The 22,037-nt window shown below is 56.0% G+C and overlaps 1 protein-coding gene across 2 annotated transcripts; it reads right to left on the reverse strand.

Annotated features, from left to right (window-relative positions):
• Positions 1 to 15,523, reverse strand: CSRP1 (cysteine and glycine rich protein 1). Of its 2 annotated transcripts, XM_071450227.1 has the most exons (6): positions 15,205 to 15,523; positions 8,529 to 8,641; positions 3,577 to 3,745; positions 2,727 to 2,853; positions 674 to 767; positions 1 to 403 (listed from the first exon to the last, which is right to left on the reverse strand). In XM_071450227.1, exons 2-6 carry the CDS (start codon positions 8,638 to 8,640, stop codon positions 327 to 329), a joined length of 579 nt encoding a protein of 192 aa, XP_071306328.1. In that variant the 5' UTR covers position 8,641; positions 15,205 to 15,523; the 3' UTR covers positions 1 to 326. The 2 variants fall into 2 exon arrangements, with proteins under 2 accessions (XP_071306328.1, XP_071306329.1); XM_071450228.1 differs by lacking the exons at positions 8,529 to 8,641; positions 15,205 to 15,523 and adding an exon at positions 8,492 to 8,500.
• Between the last annotated feature and the right edge of the window lie 6,514 nt (positions 15,524 to 22,037).

Genomic DNA, 22,037 nt, shown 5'->3' on the forward strand with positions numbered 1-22,037 from the left:
TGATGTCGCTGATGTTTTATTGCTTGCTCGGTGTCACGGCTGCGCACGGGCCAGCGGGACGGGCGGGACTCGGGCACCGGGGCCTCTCTGCAGAGCCAGGGAGTGCCCCCCTGTGCCCCCTGCCCAGCAGGACCCCTCGGGGACAAGGCTGGGACCCCCGGCTCTGGGGAGCGCCGGGGCAGGGCAGGAGGGGCTGGTGCTGCGAAGCAGCGGTGGCTGGGGGTGACAGTGGGTGACAGTGGGTGACAGTGGGGCACTCACTGCGGCGTGGGGCGGGCGGGCAGCGCAGGACAGCCCTGGGTGAGGGCAGGGCTCAGCCCTGGGGCTCACTGGGAGTGGATCAGTGCCCCGGCGCCCTGCCCGAAGCCAAAGCCCTTGGGACCGAAGTTCTTGGCGTAACAACCTGCAGAGGATGGAAGGGAGACACGGGTGAGGCTGGCACAGGAGCAGGTCCCTCCAAGGGGCACATCCTGCCTGGCCAGACAAGGTTTGCCAGATTTGTTGGGCAAACAGAGGCCCTGGCTCAGCAGGAAATTCTCCAGCTCTGTGGCTGGCACAGTCTGTCCTGAAAGCAGCTGCTGGGCCACCCCTTCCCCAGCCTCCAACCCCCCTGGGTCCTTTCAGCCCCACCCCTCAGAGCCCAGGACAAGGCAGCAGGGAAGGTGGGGCTCACCTTTGCAGTAGATCTCCCCATCTTTGTCTGCCAGGGTGGTGGACTCCAAGCTTTTGCCACACTTGGCACAGCGGAAGCAGGACTTGTGCCAGGACTGTGGGACAGGAGCAGAGCCCAGTCAGAGCCCAGGGACAGGGCAGCCAGGCTCTGGTACCAACCAGGCCCCCTGCCCTGCTTCTGATCCAAAGGGGCTGGCAAAAGCTCTGAACAGGATAAAAGCTTTTCCCTGGAAAGCACTCCCAGCCCCACAGGGAAAATACGGAGAGGAAACATCAGGTGTAGGCACTGCTCCTGTGCTGATCTGGTTTTGGAGACCTTTTGCCGACACTCTAAGAAGTCATTTGTGCAGTAATTTCTACAATAATTTGTAAGGAGCAATCCCCCCCTCTTTGGGGACTGCCCTCTCTAAACCAGTGAGACACATCCCCCCATTGTCCAGCTGAAACCCACGACTGGGGTGGCAGCAGGGATGGGACAAGTGCCCCACACAACCACAGCTCCAAGGAAGGCAGAAAACAGAGAGGAAAAATGCCAAAACCAGACAGTGTTTAAAAATAACCCCCCATGGTTCCAGCAGTCCCCTGGAGATAAATGAGCTCACAGCCTTCAGGCAGACCTTAAGTAGCCAGAGCTGCTCACCGAGGAATTTAAACAAACACTTGGGAAAACATGAAACCTTTTTTGGAAGAAAATGTGAAATTCATGGGCTGGAGGAGGAGGTATTGGATGCAGTCATCCAGCAAACATTAGCACATGAAATACATGCTCTGGAATCCTCTGTGGGTCTGCTTTAATGTAATTGCTTCACCAACTTTGGTTCTCAGTAAACATTGGGGCCAGAAGCTGACCAGGAAGCCCAGATCATGGTTTTAAGGGTAAATTCAGCTTCTGAGCCTGGGCTGACCCTCAATGTGTTCATCACAAGCCAGCTGGGGGGTGATGATGCTGAGGGGCCCTTTCTTTCTGTTGACCCCCTCCTTGTTCTGGGGACACAGGACAAGCACAAAGCCCCAGGAGGACAGAGCCCAGCCAGGTCAGGGAGTGAAACTTCATCCCTAGTGAGGCTGTCCCAGCATGGCCACCCTGTCCCCATGGCACAAAGCCTGGCAGCCTGGCCTGGTGTCCCTGAAAAGCTCTGCATGTGCCTGACCTCATGGGGAGGGCAGCTCCAGGCAGGGACCTCATCTGGGGTCCCAGGGCTGGCAGGGCAGAAGGGGTCCCCAGGCCTTGCAGAGGAGCTGGGCTGGACCAGGTCACAGCTCAGGGTACAAAGAACCCTGGTGAAGGGATGACTCTGGCACAGGGAGTGCCAGGGCTGTGACAGTGACCTTCACAGCAAACCTGAGCTGACCCAGCCACCACCAGAACAGCCCCAGGACCATTCACCAAACCCATGCCCCCAGCTCCAGCACCCTGCCCGACCTGTGGGCAGTGCTGACCACTGGGATTCACTGCCTGCCCCAAATCCTGGCCACAGCATCCTGACTGTGGCGCAGAGGGGAGAAAGAGGCACCTTTCAGCAACCAGGGACATTGGTCTTGTCACTGCTCACCCTCCCAGCACATCCACAGCAGGATGGGAGGGTAAGCAGTGACAAGGCCAGTGTCCCTTGACACTGAGCAGGGCCAGAAATATTTAATATAAAATGTATTTCTCCCCCATCTACAAATCTGTGAGAGCGCTGCAGCCTGGACAGCCTGGCTTCCAGACATGCCAAGATCTCCTTTTGCTGCCAGGCTTCCAGGTGAACGTGGCATTGGAGCCAAGCCCAGCCCTGGCCGAGGGCAGGTCCAGACCCTCTCTGAAGGTGTCCCTGCCATGCAGCACCCTGTGCCCCCCCTCCCTGTGCCCCCACCCCTGTGCCCCGTGGCCCCCATCCCTGTCTCCCCTCATCCCCGTGCCTCCCACCCCTGTGCCCCCATCCCTGTGCCCCCACCCCTGTGCCCCCATCCCTGTGCTCCCATCCCTGTGCCCCCACCCCTGTGCTCCCATCCCTGTGCCCCATGGCCCCCATCCCCATGCCCCCCACCCCTGTGCCCCCCATCCCTTTTACCTTCCCAGCTCCGATGACCTTCTCGGCCGCATACACGGCCTGGCCACAGCGGGGGCACCCATCAGCTCCTCCCACCTTCTGGGCCATCCGGGCTGCGTTGGGGTTCAGGGGTCGGTGGGGCTGGCCTCTGTGGGTGGCAGGGAGCTCACGATCAGGGGTGCAAGGTGGATCCCAAATCCCACCCCAGTTTATAAGGGAACATTTCCCATGGAAAGTTCAGCCTGGGGGCTGTGTGCTGGGAGGGGTGGGCAGTGTGCTCAGGCAATGGGGACATGTCCCATCCCATCCCATCCCACCCACCAAATGGGGTTCAGTGGGATTCCCTGGAGGGGCAGAGGGGCCAGGCAGCCCATGGACACTGTTGGGAGCTCAGCACAGGCTGCACCACAGCCAAGCACCACAGGACAGGTGTGGGGAGAAGGTGCCCACAGCCCCAGTGTCGAAAACTGGAGCCATGGTATTTTCTGAAAAATCCTTTCCTTAGGATTTTTTCTCCTGAGAAGCTGAGAGGCCTCAGGAACAAAATGTAAACAATGGTTATCTGCTGCTGTGGAATGCAACAGGTGGAGCTGTGATTGGCCCATGTTGGTTGTTTCTAATTAATGGCCAATCATGGTCCAGCTGTCCAGACTGTCTTGGTCAGTCACAAGCCTTTGTTATTCATTCCTTTTCTATTCTTAGCCAGCCTTCTGATGAAATCCTTTCTTCTATTCTTTTAGTATAGTTTTAATATAATATATATCATAAAATAATAAATCAAGCCTTCTGAAACATGGAGTCAGATCCTCGTCTCTTCCCTCATCCTGGGACCCCTGTGAACACGGTCACAGAAAACAAGGCTCCAACTCACTCTTCATATTTGATTCCCAGGGACTCTCCCTTGTCCGTGCTCAGGGTCCCTGCTCCCTGCCCGTAGCCGTAGCCCTTGGGGCCGTACTTCTTCCCGTAGCAGGACTTGCAGTAGATCTCCTCACCGTGCACGGCCACGGTGGTGCTGTCCAAATTCTTCTTACAGACCACTAGAACAGAGGGGAGGGTGTGGCATCAGCCTGCTCTCACAGAGCTCATAATGAGCTGGGGAAAACAAGCCCTCACATGGACAGCAGAGCTGAGCTTTCAAGGAGCAGGGAAAGCCTCGACAGGATCCAGCTGCAGGGAGCACATGCAAACCAGGCAGATAAGGATCACAACAAGAGCAGTGTCTGGCTTAAAAGGAAGCAACCATCAAAGCCAACAGGGTGATACCAAGGGAAGGAAAGCTCCCTTAACCCTCTGGGTGCTGCTCTCCTGCAGCTGCACTTAAACCATGGGGGTGAATTTTCCCTAGGAATCACTGCAGGATTCTCAGGCCTGGGGATGGATGCCCTGGCCCCATGCCTTGTCCACTGCAAATCCACAGCAGGAAGCACTCGGGGCAAAGAAATGTGAGCAAATGTGGTTTTGCTGGTGTTTGGATGGACCAAGAGCCATCCAAGAGCAGCCCTGTGGCCATCACCACACCTGAGGCACTGCACATTGGGCACACTCACCTGTCCAGAGCTCAAAGGCTCCCATGACACCTCAGCCCTGGGTCTGGGGGTGGGCATGGGGGTCTCAGGTGAGGAACACCAACTCAGGCAGGTGTTTGAGCCCTGGGGGTCAATGTGGGATGCAAGATGGGACAGGAGGAGATGGCAGCCAGGCCCAGGGGCCCTGCTGAGCCCACCCAGAGCTTGAGCTTGGTGCTGGGCTCAGGGCTCCTCTTAATTTTTAGGTTTCCACAGAATGACAGACTGGTTTGGGTTGGAAGGGACCTTCAGTTTGGATTATCCGATTCCAACTGTCTGCCATGGATACTTTCCACTATCCCAGGTTGCTGCAAGCCCTGTCCAACTTGGTCTTGAACACTTCCAAGGATGGAGCAGCCACAACTTCTCTGGAATGCAATGTTCCACCACCCTCTGAGTAAAGAATCACTTCCTTATATCTAATCTAACTTTCTCCCTTATATCTAATATAGATTGCTCCTCTTTCAGTTTGAAAACATCCCCAGTACCCAGTCATTATCTGCCTGTGTTTAAAGTCACTCTGCCTCTCTTTCATAAACCCCATTAAGGTCCTGGAAGTACCAGCTCCTGTCCCAGCTCTGCTCACAGCTGCCATGTTCCTTCCCAGCCCTTCCTGAAACCCTCTGTGTTATGAGTAGAACAGCTGCCCATTTTTTTAAGAAGTTGCAGAGTTAACAGGCTGGGCCAGTTGCCGCCAGGGTGGAGTTCTAACTGTTTGTTGTTGTAATCGCCTTTTTCGTTAACTGCCTGTTGTTGATGGTTAAGAATTCCCCCTTCTGTCGAGTGGCACCCTGCTGCTTCCTGGAGGATGGCACCCGGATGGTGAAGAGGAGGGGACATCGAGTTGGCATGCAAATGACATTGGGGTTGGCACACAAATGAAGAAACCCCTCCCCAAACCCAGCAAAAACCCCTAAAAACAACGAGCCAACACGGAATTGAGGGATTGAAGTGATGTCTAGACATGAGGAACAGAATCCAGTCCACTAAGACCCTTTTTACCCCTCACCCTGACCTAAAGATGTCGGCTGGACAGAGGACCCCGAACGTCAAACCAAAGAACTGGGAATCTCTTGATGCTCTTGTGAGCACAGATGCCCCAGCTCTGCCCACAGACCAGTGGACAAAGCTGCAGTTTTCCTCCTCCTCCTCCGTGCCACTCCTGGGAGCCTGTCGGTTCATCCCACCCGAGCTGATTTTTAACAAAGGCATTAGAAAGGAGAAAGATCTCCTGCCCTATTTATTTCACTCTGCCAGGCAGGGGAGGCCCCCAGCACCCAAACTGCAGGTGCTGCCCCGTGTCCCTGTGCAGGATGGCACTCCTGGGGCAGAGTCTGCAGTGCTGGCAGCCAGCCCCACACAGATCCAGCTGCAGCTGCCACGGCTCCCCCAGCCTGCTTTCCACGCCTTAAATGTCGAGGCTTCCAGCAGCTTCTGGGCCAGCAGAGCAGCTCCTTGGCCTTTCCCAATATCACAGGAATGCAAACAGAGCAGAGTTCTCCCCTTGGAGCAGCACAAACTGAGCAGGGGCAGAAGGCAGCCCTTCCATGACTAAAAACAGCCAGGAGAACCCTGTGTGCCTCTGCTGGGCCAAGGAGGAGGAAAGGGAAGCATCTCCTGCCATCTAAGGAGGCTCTGGCAGAGTCCTCTCCTGGCTACATGCCCTGACCACAGCAGGAGCTGGGATGGAGAGAACAGAGCAGGTAACTGGCTCCAAAGCTGCTCCTGGGCTCTCTGCATTGCCCTGGAGTGACACTGCTCAGCCAGACCATCAGGAAGGAATTTGGGCACTTTCACTGGCATTTCAAAGGGTTTTGTGTGAGCTTTGTCGGGGGCAGCAGTGAATGGTCTCGGTGGGATCTGGATGGATTTGGAGCTCCAGCCCAACCTTTCACAGTCCCTCATCTGTACTCACAGAGCTTTGAGAGGCAACAGAAAAATTTCTTACCCAGCCCCCGGGTTTGTGCATTGCAGAAATTCCAGGGCACTGCACGCAGGAGTTAAGGACCCTTTGTTTTTCTAAGAGCAGCTGAGCTGCTCCCAAAACAATCAGACAAGAGCTGCCTCTGCTTTCCAAGGCCATGGGGCTCATTCCAGCTCACTTCTGCTGCACTACCCAGGCAGCTGGATCACGGCCAGGAGTCAATCACCAAGTTGCTCCCCGAGCTCTAGTGCACTGTGGTAGGCTTGGCTCCTTTTAGATGATGTTTTTGGCAGATCTGGTTGAAGTATTTGTTATTCTCCCCTAAAGATAATGGTTTTAAGTTCCTTGATGGGGCCCAAATGCAGCACTGGGGAACAGGCAGGGAATGCAGGAGCTCAGGAGCACCATCCACAGACTGGGAACAGACTAGGAACAGTGGGCAGCAGGGTGGACTGGCACGAGCCACAGCCAGGACAGGCAGAGCTGCTGGGTACATGTGGAGTGGCAAAACAAATGCCTACAAAGCACAGGGACAGCAGCCCTGAGCCCAGGACCACTCCCTGGGCACTTGCTTCCATGATCACACACGGGGGACCTTCTTCCCCACTCTGGCTGTGTATTCCCTCCTGGAAGAAATGCCTTTAGCCTCATTCCATGGCTCTGGAGGCCTGCCCAGCATCCCATGGCAGCAGCTTCCCCTGGCAAACCAGCTGTGTGCACAAGGGGTGAGGGCAACATTCCCACCCTCCTTATCGAGGCCAAAGCACAAACAGGATTTCCTTCTGCAGAGCAGCTGCCATACAAACCCAGCCTGTCACCCTGGTCCTGCCCAGGAAACACCTCAGCAACTCCCTCTGAGCCCTTCCAGCCAAAGCAGGTTTGCAGCCTGGAAACTGCCCCAGATGGGAGCTCCTGGCCATGCTGCTCACCCTGCAGGGAGCACAGACACAGCAGCAGCTCCCCATGCCCTGTGCCAGCTGCAGCCAGCTGTGCCTGCTGTGCCCAGGCAGGCTGGACAAGAAGTCCTGCAGCCAGGCTGGGTGGGCACAGGGGCATCACAGGGATCATCCCATGAGGGCACTGGAGTTTCCCTGCTGGAAGAGATCAGTTCCAGAGTGTGCCTTGTTTCCAGATCCCACCTCTGCTGGCTGTCCCTATGGAAAAGATCCCAGCTGTGCTCCCTGCTGTGATGGGATGCTGAGACTGGGACCAGGGCACTGGGACCAGCTCAGGAAACATTAAACTTCAGTGGGGCCCTGCTGCAAGGCCAGCCTGGAGATGCTCTTCTACTGCTCTGTGACAGATGCAATGTCTCAAGGAGCCATCAGCAGACACAGACAATATGTGTGCTCCTGTCCACAGAATTCCAGAGAGGTTTGGGTGGGAAGGGACCTTAAAACTCATCTTGTCCTACCCCTGCCATGAGCAGGGACACCTTCCACCAGACCAGGCTGCTCCATGCCCCATCTCCTGTAGGCACAGGAGAATCACTGGTTCTGATATGTGACAGAGGACAGTAATCTGGTGCCACACAGGCTGAGGACACTGCTCATCTTCTGAATCAAACCTCTTGTGGCCCCTCTGGATTCCCCAGGTTTAAGGAGCTGCTCTCAGCACTGCAACACCACCAGCTCTGGGATCCCCAAAGGCAGGGAAGGGTGTCTGGGGATTGTGCCCAGGCAGGAGTTGTAGGATCCTGCAGAGGAGGCAGAGGAAGGGAGCTCAGCACTGCATCACCTGCAGCCAGGTCCTGCTCTGCTGCCCCCACCCAGAGGTGACACTTGGGTCCAGACACACCCCAGAGACACCCTCAGTAACAGGGGATCTGCAGACAGGCTGGGGGTGATGCTTCAGCACTTCTCAGGAAGCTTTCCATCAGCACAAGGGCCAGGACAGGATCTCCTTCCCATCATCCCCTCAGACATGAGGAGATTCCATGCCAGCTCCCCAGGCTCAGCCACCTTTTAGTGTGGCACAGGCACTGAGAAGGCCAAAGCCAGCCCCTCCTGCAGCACTGCATGGGATGTGCCACCTCCTGCCACCCCTGCTGGGAGAGGCCCTGGCTCCTGCTCCAATCCTCAACATCTGCACACAGAGCAGAGAACCCAGCCTGGCCTTTCCCTGCAGGAGGGATGGGCAAAGTCTTTGTGGGTGCTGGCTGAGCTCAGCCCTGGCAGCTTGGGCAGCCCACATGTCCTGGGATGATCTGTGCTCCTGCCATGCTGGGGTTTGGAGAGATCCTGAGGAGCCCTGCCCAGGAAGCAGAGAGGGGTCAGGGAAGGGAGGGTACTCACTGCACAAGAAGCAGGGAAGGGAAGGGGGGGTACTCACTGCACAAGAAGCAGGACTTGTGGAAGCTGTTGCCTTCACACTGCACCTCCTCAGCGAAGTACACGGCCTTCTGGCACACCCCACACTTCTTCCCTCCTCCCCAGTTTGGCATCCTGCAGGGGAAAGCAGAGTCAGGAGCAGGGGCAGGGCTCTGTGGGGCTGGGATGGGGCAGCCAGAGCAGGCCTGGAGCTCCAGCACCTTCCCACACCACAGTTGCAGAGAGCACCCACAGTGTCTGCAGGGGCACAGACTGCAGGGCTGGCAATGAGCACTGGAACTCAGGGACCCAGCAGTGCCTCCCGGGGACCACTGGTCCTGTCTGCCAGGAGCAGCAGAAATCCCTGCCTTGGTGCCATGGGACCTCACAGCTCCTGGCAGTGCCAGGAAAAGGGAGGAAGCAGCACAAAGCTGGGAGAGAGCACCCACAGAGCCACCCAGGCACCTCCTCGGGTCACAGCCCTCCTGCCAGCCCTGCCATGGTCAGGGTGACTGAGCCTTGGTGCTGCAGTGGCAGAGCTGCTGCTGCTGCTGCCACAGCCCTGGACACAGTCCCAGCTCCTCCTCCCTGACCAAGCTCAGGCACTGCAGGGCAGGGCACAGTCAGGGCTGCCCGAGGGCAGGAGCTGCCCCTGACAACACCAAGGCTCTGGCACAGGTCCCACAGCACCATCAGCTCCTGCCTGACCAAACCCTCCCTCCCAGGCACTCCCTGCACTGTCAGTCTCCCCCAGGACTGCAGGCAGAGTCACAGCCTGGAAAATCTGAAAGCAAGGAGACAGAGCAGGGCAAAAACCTGAGCACCAGCCTAAGGCACCATCCAGCTCCTCAGCAGGCTATAAATGCTTCTATTTCTCTTCTCATTCCTAAACTGTATCTGATAAGACACCATCAAGAGGCCCCTGGATTTGCAGATAACCCCAAAATACTGTAAGCTGCTTACACGAGCAGCAGAGCTCCAGCCCAGAGGAGCCCTGACACTTGTGCAGACCATAAACCTTGAGACATTCACACAACCAAGGAGATCCTGAGGGAGCCAGGCTAATTGAGTGTGGCCAAGAGGAAGCTAAGGAGGATCAAACAGCAGGGGATGCTACAAAGACAATAAAACACTTTTTGGAGGGGCCCAATGATGCAAGCAAGGTCAACAGGCACAAGCTACAGCTTGAGAGGTCTCCAGGGGCCTCTTTCCATCAACACCTCTGGAATTCCCCATCCTGCTCCCCTCTGGGGACAGGCAGCAGAAGTCACCATGTGCTTCCTGACCCCTGAACAGCTAAAGCAGGGCAGGGGTCTCCAAAAGCAAACCCCATTTTCAGAGTACAAGATTTGCCAGCCCACCATGTGTGTAGGATCTTGTCCCCTCCCTCAGCTCAGCTGTGTGGAGATGAGGAAGGGACCTGGCTCTGCCAGGGCACACCAGGAGCCTTGGAGCCCCCCTTGCAGCAGATCCTGGGTCACCTCGGGCAGCTGCAGCCCCCCAGGCCCAGTGGCTGTCCCAGCTGGGGAGGTGGGTACTGAACCCAGCAGGACTGGGGCTGTGCAAACACCAAACAGAGATGGGGAGCATGAAGGGCACAAGGCACAGCAGGGTCCCTGCACATCCCAGGCCAGGGGGGAGTCAAGATCTTCCCTGTGTGAGAGCATTTTGTCAGGAAAAGGGAACTGATCCCAGCCTGGTTACCAGGGCAGGGGTCAGAACCGACCCCACTTTATCCTGGCCACAGCTCCCAGGTGCCCAGAGGGTCTCAGTGCAGGACAGACGGACAGAGAAGGGGAGGAGCAGGGCTGGGGAGGCTGTGCTGGCTCCCGGGATGCTGGGAGCCGTGTCTGGGCTGCGATCACAGCTGGGAAGTCTCTCTTCCACAGGCCGGGCTTCCCGCTGTGCCAAACCCCTCCCTTCCAGCCACCGGTTCCTCCAGTCCCAGCCTTTGGATTGCCTTAAAAGGACACAGGCTGCTCTCTCCAGAGCCTGCCTTTTCCCCTCCATCAGGACAGCCTGACCTGGTTCAGGAGTTTCCTTGGAGGGCAGAAACATCCAGCAGCACCCCCTGAGCCCTGCATGGGCTGGGAGCCCACCAGCCCCGTGTCAGATCCCACGTCAGGAATGACAGACTGCAATTCTTGCAGGCCCCCCTCCCTTTCCAGCTCCCAGAGCTGGCAGACCCCATCTCTGGGATTCCCAGCCCTGCTTTTGGGGCAGCCTCTTGCCAGCCCTGAGCCAGGGCATCCACCAGTGCACCCCAAGGTTTGGGACCAGCTGCTCCCCTTTGCCTCCACAGCACGTTTTGTTCCCCTCAGAGCAGCAGCAGTGAAGGAAGATGTGGTATTCACATTCTCTGAACTTGGTTTGTCCTGAAGATCAAGGCTACCCTGCTCAAACCAAGAGATCAGCAATGGGGACACCTTCCCCTGAGCTACCTGGAAGCCTAAAGGAGGAGAAAACCTGATTGTAGGTGAAGCTCACCTGACATTTGCCACAAGAGGAGTCCCAGCCCTTTTGCTGCTGCTGATTTTCCTCAATCCACCATGGGAAGGCTGCAGGTGCTTCCACTCAGTTTAAATGATGTGATTAAATGTGATTTGAGCAGCTGACTCTCACCATGAAGCACAAACACAGCCCCAGCAAAGCCACATCCCAGCAAAACCTCCTGGCACACACCAGGATGGATTTTCTGAGGGGAGAGACCATGGACATTAGTTTGTCCTGGGGATCCCTGTGAGGGCTCACAGCCAGACACAGAGAAAACCTGAGATAAGATTTAAGTTGCTGAGAATTCCCCGTTAGTCCACAACAAACCACCCCCACATGCTGTGAGCCCAGCAGGCCACACACAGCCCAAATTTGTGCTACAGGCTTTCAGCAGCAGCAAAAAAAGGAATAGGAAAACCCTGCTCTGGGTGCCTGGACCAGCCAAATCCTCACAACTGCCATCCAGAGAGATCCACCCTCCCAATTCCCTAAGTAATGGCCACTTTAAGATATGTCAGAGTGTTTACAATCCCTTCAGCATTATTTTCAGAATACTTTGTGTATTTTGCCCAATTGCAACACTCAGTGACCACAGTTACACTTCTCCAAGTCATTCTGCGCCCCATGCAAAATAAGGAACAGGAGGTGACAATCCTAGAGCCAATGACCTCACTAAGTACAGGCAAGGGGCTGCCAAAAAAAACAAGATTATTCTCCTTCCTCCTGCAGCTCCCAACTCCCAGTAAACATACCCAGAGCCCTATAAACACCACACTCAGTGCCAAGCAGGGCTTGGCCCTGGAGCCACTCCATTTTCCATCACAGATAAGAGAAGAGGCTCCCAAACCAAGCTCCCATCCTTTAGCAGCAGCTGCACCGTGGGGAGCACAGACAAGGGGAGCTTGTGCAGAAGCAGCCAAGGCTGACCCCAGTTCCAGAGTATGATGTTGCAGCAGTCCAGCTCTCTGACAAAGACCAGCTTGGATGGAGCCTGGAGCAACTGAGACAGTGGAAGGTGCCCCTGCCTATGGCTGGGGTGGCACTGGGTAACCTTCCAGGTCCTTCCAACCCAAACCTGGCTGTGGCTCTCTGAAATCCCGGCTCAGACTCACGGGCTGCACCAGCCTGGCAGGCAGTGTAAGCTACACTGAACAACCAGGAATAAACCAGTATGGATCCAGTATGCACTGGTGCTCTGGGATGTCATCACTGGCTGTAAGAGGAAGCAGTGAGCTGATGCAGCCATCAGGCAGCAGAAACACAGTCATCCTCTTTTTTGAGTGGGTTGAAAGGTCCCTGTGCTCCTGTCACTGCCCCCAGAGCTGACCCCTCCACCCTGCCATCCTGAGAGCAGCTGGGTGGGAGCTGCTGGAGCTGAGCACAGCCTGTGGCTGTGTGGATGCAGCTCCATGGGAGCACTCAGGGCAGGGCAGGTCCTACCTGTCACCTGCAGCCACCAGGATGTCAGCTCAACCATCCCACCTTCTGCAATAGCTGGACAATCTTCCTGTGTCTGTGCCCTACTAAAATCCTACAGTAATTAATTGCAGAGCAATCACTTAGTGTTTGGAGATCACTTGTACTGACCCATATAAAAAGTTCTTTTTTCCCAAATGAGAGCATTAAAACAAGCGAATGACGGAAGAGCACCATCAGTGCTGCACAAAATTCACTCCTAAGCATGTTCACGGCAGTCCAGGCAGAATTAATCCATGCCCTGGCAAAGGGAAGTCAAAGGGGAGGAAGCCACAGCAGGAGCCCCAAGCCCAGGGGTCTCAGTAGTGCCTGCCAGTTTAGAGAGCAGCTGGCATGGCCATAAAATGGGCAGAAATTTGAAGCAAGAGGGACCCAGACAGATGAGATGTGAGCAGAGCAGAGAGGAAGCAGCTCCCAGGGACAGACCAGGGAACATCCCCTGCTCTGGGGATGTGGCACCAGGGGCTCAGCATCGGGACCTGCAGTCAGACCCATGGTGGGGGGGACTCTGCCCCAGGCAACCAGGAGCTGTCACAGAGCAGCTTCCCCATCACCTGGGCACAGGTGGGAACAGCTCTACAGGGGGCAAGCTAGAACTGTCCCCTTGTCCCCAGCTGTGTCATGAGCTGGGAGGAGCAGTAATGTGAGCAGACTCTGGGCCACCAACAGCATAAACAAGGATAAGTGAAGGTCATGTGTGATCCAGTGATGTTGAACTGGTGAGCAAGAGAACAGGGACCTGAGGCTGGTGAGCTCAGAGACATGGAAAACCACTGGGAATTACCAGGGAGAAATCACAGAACTGCCCCACGAGATGCAGCTGGATCATATCAGACACCTCTGAGGGCTTTGCTGGGATAGGAGGGAAGAAGTCAAGAGACTCTGAGCTCGAGAGTGATGCTCACATGTGGCTCATCTACTCTATGACTCCAAGAGCAGTCAGGCCTGACTCCAGCAGCAATCAAATGATTCTGCCACCAAGGCAGCCTCAGGTTGTGCAGAGCAGGGGCCTGAGAGAGGCCAGCACAGAGCTGAGCCACCAGCCAGACACAGCTCTCGCAGCCACGGGCCCCTGCCTGCACACACAGCTCCCAGGCTTGGCTTACAAAGAACTCACAGAATTCACAGAATCACCAGGCTGGAAGAGACCTTCAAGATCATAGAGTCTAACCCTTGCCCTAACACCTCAACTAAACCATGGCACTGAGTGCCACATCCAGGCTTTTTTTAAACACACCCAGGGATGGTGACTCCACCACCTCCCCAGTCAGGCTTTATCACTTTCTTCAGAACTTCACCAGAACTTTATCACTCTCTCATAAAAAACTTTTTCCTAATATCCAGCCTATATTTCTCTTGGCACAGCTTGAGACTTTGTCTCCTTGGAAGCAGGGTTCTCCATGAAAATCCCAACTTGATCCAGAACAAAAGCAACAGCATTTTCAGGGGTGCAAAGAAAAGCTCCTGACTCCCACAGGGATCAAGATCCATCACTGGACTGAGCCCACTTGAGCTTCCCCAAAGCCCTGAAATGCCCCAGTTGGTCTCATCCTCCCCTTCCAGGAGCAGGGGGCTGAGCTCAGATGCTCTCAGGCACTGCCATCCTGCCTGGAGAGCCCCTGATCCCGGGGACAGCAGAGGCTGGCACAGAGCCCATGACCCACTGGAGCAGCACAGCCCTGAGCTCCTGGGAAGGGCTGAATCCTCCCCAGGGCCAACTGCACCTTGCCAGCCTCACCCGCAGCAGAATCATCAGAACTGAACATCCTGAGCTGGAATTGATCCACAAGGATCACATCCAACCCCTGCCCTGCACAGACCCCCCAACAATCCCACCCTGGGCATCCCTGGCAGCGCTGCCCAAACACTCCTGGAGCTGTGGCAGCCTCGGGGCTGTGCCCATTCCCTGGGGAGCCTGGGCAGTGCCAGCACCCTCTGGGGGAAGAACCTTTCCTGATCTCCAGCCTGACCCTCCCCTGACACAGCTCCAGCCCTTCCTTGGGTCCTGTCCCATCTCACAGAGAGCAGAAACCAGAGCTGCCCCGGGGAGCTCTGACCTCAGGCTGCTCTGCTCCAGCAGGAACAGACCAAACGAGCACAGTTGCTCCTTGCAGGGCTTCTCCTCTCACCCTTCCCCAAGCTCTAGAGCCAGGAGGAGCAGCGCCCAAAGCCAGCCTCACCCCTCACACTGTTTTAGCACTGGCCCTTTCTCATGCAGGGAGAGACAGAAGATCTGATACAGGGACTTGGCAGAATCCGGGGCTTTTGCCCAGTGCTCCTGAACCCCCTCCCACGGGCTGAGGGCTCTGAGGTTGAAAAGCAGCACCTGGAGCTGTGCTCGAGCCTGTGCCCAGCCCGGTGCACAGCAGTGCAAATCTCCTCTGCGAACCGACCCGAGCCCACAGCTAAGCTGCCCCAGCTCCCTGGAAATGAGCTGTACTGGGTACCGATCTGATGCAAGAGCTTTGGCTTCCGCATCCCGCCATGTGCGCGGCCGCTCCGGCAGCGGGAGCAGCCTCGGGGGTCCCAGGGCTCCGTGCCCACCCCACGGGCACACGGGGGGCTGTGCCCCTCCCCAGCCCCGCATCCCCCGCTGCGGCCCGCGGGGATGGGGCATGCTCAGGGGAGGGACAGGGATGGACAGGGATGGAGGCAGCCCCGGGCACGGGAGGGGAGGCGGCTCCGCCGCGCTCGGCGGGACCCGGCGGCCGCCTCGGCCCCGCACCCACCTGCGGCCGGGCCGGGGACGGTGTCGGGCTCGGTGTCAAAGCCGGTCTCGGTGCGGGTCTCGGTGCGGGTCTCGGTGCCGGGGTCGGTCGAGGTTCGGTGCCGCTGTCGGTGTCGGAGCCGCTGGGGCCGGCCCCGCTCGGTGCTTTTGTCGCTGGCGGGGCAGGGCGGGCCCGGGCGGCGGCACTGATGTCACGGACCGGGGGACGGCGCGGCCGGAGCGGCCGCGGCAGCTCCCGAGGCTGCCCGGGAGCCCCGTCCCAGCACCCGGGCCAGGATCCTCCCGCTAGAGCCCCAGGCTGGTTCCGGGCGGCGGGAGCTCTTCCCAGGTGCTTCGGCGCTGTTTTGTTCTGCTGAACGTTTTCCTCTAAATTAAAAGAGACGTTGCAAGATTGGAGAATGGACAGAGAGCAGCCCTGGGGAGAAGGACATGGGGCTGTTGGTGGGGGAGAAGGACATGGGGGTGTTGGTGGATGAATGCTCAGCGTGCCCCAGCCCCGTGCTCTGGCAGCCCAGAACCCCCCTGTGCTGGGCTGATCCCCCAGGGGGGCAGCAGGGCAGGGGGGGATTCTGCCCCTGTGCCCTGCTCAGGTGAGACCCCACCTGCAGAGCTGCCCCAGCCCTGGGCTTCCAGCACAGGAGGGACCTGGAGCTGCTGGAGCCAGCCCAGAGGAGGCCACGGAGCTGCTCTGAGGCCTGGAGCCCCTCTGGGAGAGCTGGGGGTGTTCACCTGGAGAAGAGGATTCTCCAGGGAAGCCTTACTGCAACTTTTCCACAGGTAAAAAGGAGTTTATAAGACTTCAGCAAGAATTGTTGTACAATATGGGTGTTCAGGCCCTGGCACAGGGTGCCCAGAGCAGCTGTGGCTGCCCCATCTCTGGAAATGTCAAAGGCCGGGTTGAACAGGGCTTGGAGTAACCTGGGGTAGTGGAAGGTGTCCCTGGCAGGACAGGTGGGACAAGATGGGCTTTGAGGTCCCTTCCAACCAGCCCAGGCTGGGATTATGAGTGTCATAACAAATTGTAGAGCAGGGGATGAGGAGAGATTCTCTGGCAATGGCTCCCATGGGAACCCACAACAGTGCTGCTCTGGGTGCAGACAGATGGGGTGGAGAAATATGCACAGCCCCAAATTGCACAGGAAAGGCTGCAGAGGTGTTGGGAAAGCACTCCCAGCACAGCTGGAGGACAGGTGGGAGCCTGGCTCCCTGTGAAGTGAGAGCTCTGAGAAGCAAAGAGGCCAAAGCAGTGCAGGAGCAGAGACTCTGCTGCCCTTCCCTGATGTCCCACACACCCCCTGTACCCTCACACGTGTCCCTCTGAGCCCAAACTTTCCCAGAGCAGCCTGTTGTACAGAAAGTGTGGCTGCAGGTCTGCAAAGCTGCTTTTCCCTTTTCCTGCATGTTTCTATGCCAGGGCAGTACAAGAGTCCAGGAAGGCCCAGGACCTTGTGACAAACAATTCCAAGGCTCCAGGGGATGCTGTTTACACCTGAAAGGCCGAGGGTGGTCCATGTGTAGGCCCTGCAGCCTGACCCCACCCTGAGTGCTCTGTCCATGCTCAGAGCCCTGGCAGGACCCCGATCCCAGCTGGAGTTTGGCTGTCCCCTCATGTGCTCATCCCTGCTGGATTTGCAGGTGCTGGGGTGCAAACTCCCATTCTCCATCCCCTTGGGAAACAGTGTCCTGAATCTGTCCCCCTCTGGCACTCCCCCTGTGCCTGTGGAGGAGGGCATGGATGTGAGTGGGACACCCTCCCTGATCCCAGCAAAGCCCACACAGGGTCAGGAGTCAGGTGGCATCAGACATGGAAAGGATCTTTGGATCTTTTCTTTCTTAGGCATTTTTAGTGCCCTGGAAGATTCCATCCATCAGTGTTCTGTTCCCTGGATCTGGAGGTCAGCAAAAGGCTGCCACTTCCAGGAGCAGCTGCACAGGAAGCTCCTGGAGGGGAAGTCAGGAGAATGGAACTGTTTTGTTGGTGGCTAAATGGCTTCCCACCCTGAGCTGCTGCCCTGGCAGCCCCTGGGGCGTCTGTGCTCCAGGAGGATCTGCCAGCCCTTGCAGCAGGTGAGACTGGAGGGAAGCTGGATGCTCCAGTGCTCCTGATGGCAGTGGCCATGGGCAGGAGTGCCAAGGGAGGCCAGGATGCCGTTGGCAAAGGCTCCCATTGGATTCCTCTGGCCTGGGCTGGCCTTTTTCTCCTTGACAAATGGAAGAGGGTACTGAGGAGCAGGCAGCTGACACGAGGAGCCTGATGGCCACTCTCTGGGGCTCAGGGACTCTTCCTCCCACCCCTCTCCCAAGGCACCACAGCTCGCTGGGGCAGGCATTCTGCTGGCAGGAGCTGGGGAGCCCAGATTGCTGGAGCTGCTGGGATTGTGCAAATGAAACTGGCAGGAAGGGAGGAGGACTGGGAGGGCAACAGGGAGCTGCTTCCTTTGGACCTGGAAAGCTTTGGCACCAGATCCCACAGGAATTTTGCTGTGAACTCTGGGTGAAGAAATTCCTGGCACAACCTGAGCTATTTCCTCTTGTCCCGTTGCCTCCCACTTGGGAGAGGAGCCAGACCTCCACCTGGTTCCAACCGCCTGTCAGGAGTTGTAGAAAATGAGAAGGTTCCCCCTGAGCCTTCTTTTCTCCAAGCTGAGCCCCCCCAGCTGCTCCCCCAGTCAGTCCTGGTGCTCCAGACCCTTCCTCAGCTCAGTTCCCTTCCCTGGACATGCTCCAGCCCCTCAGTGTCTCTCTTGCCATAAGGGCCCCCAGCTGCCCCCAGGACTGGAGGTGCCCCAGCAGTGCCAGCACAGAGGGACGGGCACTGCTCCTGCTGGCTGCACCATGGCTGGTACAAGCCAGGATGCCACTGGCCTCCTTGCCCACTTGGGCACACTGACCACTCATGTTGAGCTCCTGTCAACCAAAACATCACACCCTGCAGTGCTCCTGGTGGCCAGGGATCTCCCACAGGGATCCCAAGGCCTTGTAGAGCATTAGACACATCCCAGAGCTGATACCACTGCAGCATTTGGGAATGAACATCCTTTCCCCGAGGGCTGGGAAGCCTCTGCCAGATGGCTCAGAGGCTGTGTCTAAGGCAGGCTGCAGGAGATGGTGCTGCAGATGCCAAACTTGGGCAGACCTGCCTCCTCCAGCCTCCACCCACAGGAGCAAGGCAGGGGCTGCCAGGTTTCAGAGGTTCTCCTACTCCTATTTCTTTTCTCCAGAGGAGGCAGAGCAAGTGGATTAAAAGGTGCCTGTAAGCTTCAGAGAAAGGTTCCCTGTATCCCCAGTTCTACTGTGGAAATGCCATCTCTGGTCTTTGCTCTGAAGAGCCCGAAGGGGACCAGGCTTGTGAAGGACCCCATTACAGAGGGAGTGGGGCCCAGGTCTGGCCCCTTCCAGCACTGGCTCAGGATGCCTTGTGTGCCCCAGGGACACTCTCAGCCCCTTTAGGGAGTGCAGAGAGCCCAGAGCCCTCCCAGCTCACCTCCCAGTGTCTCCCCAGTGGCAGAGTGGTGTCTCTTGCACTCTGTAACCTGGGGCTGTCCCTCTGCCTCTCATCTGCTGCAGCCTTCCCATCTCCCCAGCAGCACCCAGCAGAGCCCAGGGATGCAGGAGAGCAGGAGTGTCTGTTCAGGGACTTATAGCCAGGGGAGGGTCAGTCCCTTCTTCCAGGGAACAAGGGACAGGACAAGAGGAAGTGATCTCAAGTTTCCCCAGGAGAGAGTCAGGTTGGATATTAGAAAAAACTTGATGGTGCTTTGAGGCTGAGAAACTGCTCAGCACCTGCCAGCCACATCAGGGAGGAGGAAGTGTCCTGCTTCTGAGCCAACAGCTGGGTGAAAATGCTCTCCTCTGATAAACATGGTTCATTAAAGTCTAATTGTATCATTAACACACCCGTCCATCCCAAAGGTACCCCCTCCCCCAAAAATATGACTACCCCTCACTGGGGTGGTTTTTGTGACTCATCTTTAAAAGCAAAGCAAAAGAATTTTACACATAAAGGCCTCCATGACTTGAGTCACTCAAGTTCCCCCTAAACAGAAATAAACTGATAAAAAGTAAGTTGAGAATGGGGAGAAGTGAGGGAAGACTCCATGGTTACTGCTGGGCTCAGTCAATGGGCTGAACCTGCCTTCTTCCCCTTCAGGACCTGTTGGGTAAGAACTGCACTCTCTGCATATTGAATACTTTAACTGGGGATTAGAGCTTGTCTGGGGATTGCTTTGAACACCTTTATGCAGTCAGATCCTATCAGTGACAAATCCTATCACTGGCAGGTAGTATCATGCACAATTCTTGAGCTATAACCTCACAGTTTTATATCAATAAAGGGAGTTATTCTGTGAACTCTGAGGGTGAGTCCTTCCCCAGCACCAGCTGTCGCCAGCAGCAGGGAACATACTCAGTAAAGAGGAAGGGCCCTTGCAGAGTCAGAAAGTGGGAAGAGCTACTGAGGGCTCTGCCTTATGCTGGAGGAGGTCAGTGGCACCACCAGGATCCAGCAGGATGGCCTGGGGAGGCTCCCCCTGACAGGATGCTGACAGACTGCTCAGGCACAAGGGCTCTCCTGGGGCACTGAGACAAATTAAACACCCAGCGTGTCCTGGTTTGGAAAGCCAGGTGTGTGCTAAGGAAGGCAGGAGCCTTCCCTGAAATGGAAAATATGAACCCCCTCCCTCCAAACTGCTATGAATTTTAAATTAAGGGGCTCTCAGGCAAAAAAACAAGGGAGAAGGAATAACAGTTCTTTATTAGGGAAGAAAATAAAAGGATAAAATAAACAATGCAATAAACCAAACCAACACTGCCAGAGTCAGAACCCAGCCTGACACCCTGTGGGTCAGGCTGTTGGCAGCAGAACCATTGGAATTGTGGCTCAGCCCTCCTGCAGTGTCAGGGCTGGTTCTGCTGGAGCAGGGATCCTGGAGAAAGGTGCAGTCTCTGCCTCTGAAGATCCAGTGGAATAGGCAGCTGCTGTTCCTCTGGGCAATCCAGTGCAGAAGCCGTGCTGGTGTTCCAGAATCTCCAGATTATATCCAGGTAGGAATGCTTGGCTCCTCCCTCTGGGTTCACATCTCCCAATGGGATGCTGTAGTTCTTATCAGCCATGCAGGGACATTCAATGGCTGTTATCAGCAGAAGCCTCCCTGGAGGGAGGATTGGTTGTGGAAGAGATAAGGAAAACTGCCCACTGAACGACTGCCATACAGATGGCAAATAGAATACAATTTGCTTGGCAATCCAGGACAGAGGGTCAAGTAACTCTCCCCACACTAACAGTATAGAAAATCCTTTTTTCACATGAACAGATGTGGGTGTAGCACTCAGGGACACGGGGTAGTGCTGAGCGTGGCAGCTCAGGAGGAATGGTTGGACTCGATGGTCTTTAGAATTTTTAAGTTTAATAATAGGATAAAAAAGGACAATATTTCCAGTGCTGGTGTGCTTTCGACAAATTGTCAGAGAGCACACCAAAAAACTTAAAATCATGCTTTCTATATACAGTTACTTGCTGGGGTTACATGCATATTCATTAGCTTGTACATTATTTAAATATTCCCGAGAGCTTTTGATGTTGCAGGAGCTCTTTGTGTTTAGGTTTCCCATCCTGACTTATCTGTATGACATCCTGAGATCAAGTCAATAAATTGTATTCCTTCCCAAGATTTCATCGCCGTTGTTTCACACTTTTCTGATAAGAGGAGTTAAGGAGCTCTTCCCCAGTCTCCTCCGGTGCTCTGTCTTGTGTCACTGTTATCTTATCACTTGGACAGTCAGTCAGTGGATGGCCTTGCACTGCTCTTAGTTACACAAAAGCTTTTGCACATCTTATGTTTGCTAAGGTCTATGGTACAATATGTTCACCACACCACTATTTCTATAAGTGATACATAAATATCATATTCATTACACTACTATTTCTATGAGCAATACAGTACATAAGCTGATAGATTATATTGTATTAACAAGCAGCTAAAAAAAGTTATATTTTGTACCATATCTAAATACTTATGATCAATAACAACATGCAAAAGCTAATACATAAATATGAAATCCAATATTATCTGGTCATTTTTAACACTCGGGAATGCTCACACCTGAAGGTCCAGCCAAAGAGGGTCCTGGGGCAGTGAGGTGGGGCCAGAGGTGCCCAAAGCAGTGACCAAAACCAATCAAGGCATCACAAATCCTGTTTAGACCTCAAACAAACCCAGTGGTGTTCCCTGAGGGGAAGGACCCGGGGGGTACTGGTTCACGGGCAGTAGCCCCCTGTGGACAGGACACGTACTTAGGGCCAAGCCCTGCCTTGTGAATCCCTGACTGATGGGATTTAGCACGGAGTTTTCCAGAGAAAGCAGCTGTGCAGAAATTTGGGACAAACTCCGCCAGGTGCAGATTTCCCTGCTGCCCATGGCGTGGCCCATGCAGAGGCAGCTGTGCCCTGCAGCCCATGGAGGGCACGGGGGGCAGAGATCTCCTGCAGCCCCTGCAGGAGCCATGAAAGCTGGAGCAGGGGGATACCTGAGAGAGGCTTTGAGCCCCTGGGAAGCCCCTGCTGAGCAAGGGCCTGACAGGGCCCCACGGAGCCATGCAGGGAGGAGCCCTGTGTGCTGAAGCAGGTTTGCTGCCAGGCCTTGGGAACCTGTGGGGGACCCAGGCTGGAGCAGGAGGGCCTGAAGGACTGACCCTGAGGAAGAGTGAGCCACATGGCAGCAGGTTGTGGGGAGCTGTTTCCTGTGGGATGGACTCCAGTTGGAGAAGTTCCTGGAGAACAATCCCCGTAGCAGGGACCCCGTGCTGGAGCAGGGCAAGGACTCCAACTCCTCTCCC

This window comes from Agelaius tricolor, unplaced genomic scaffold (genome assembly GCF_023055355.1).
Source record: "Agelaius tricolor isolate 1412-34295 unplaced genomic scaffold, bAgeTri1.0.p SCAF_30, whole genome shotgun sequence".
Classification (NCBI taxonomy): Eukaryota; Metazoa; Chordata; class Aves; order Passeriformes; family Icteridae; genus Agelaius; species Agelaius tricolor.

Coding starts and splice junctions, on each gene's coding strand:
- CSRP1 (XM_071450227.1), bottom strand. CDS start 8,640: ATGCCAAACTGGGGAGGAGGGAAGAAGTGTGGGGTGTGCCAGAAGGCC. Junction 2,854..3,576: donor CTGGGAATCAAATATGAAGA/GTGAGTTGGAGC, acceptor TGCCACCCACAG/AGGCCAGCCCCACCGACCCC. Junction 404..673: donor TGGGGAGATCTACTGCAAAG/GTGAGCCCCACC, acceptor CATCCTCTGCAG/GTTGTTACGCCAAGAACTTC.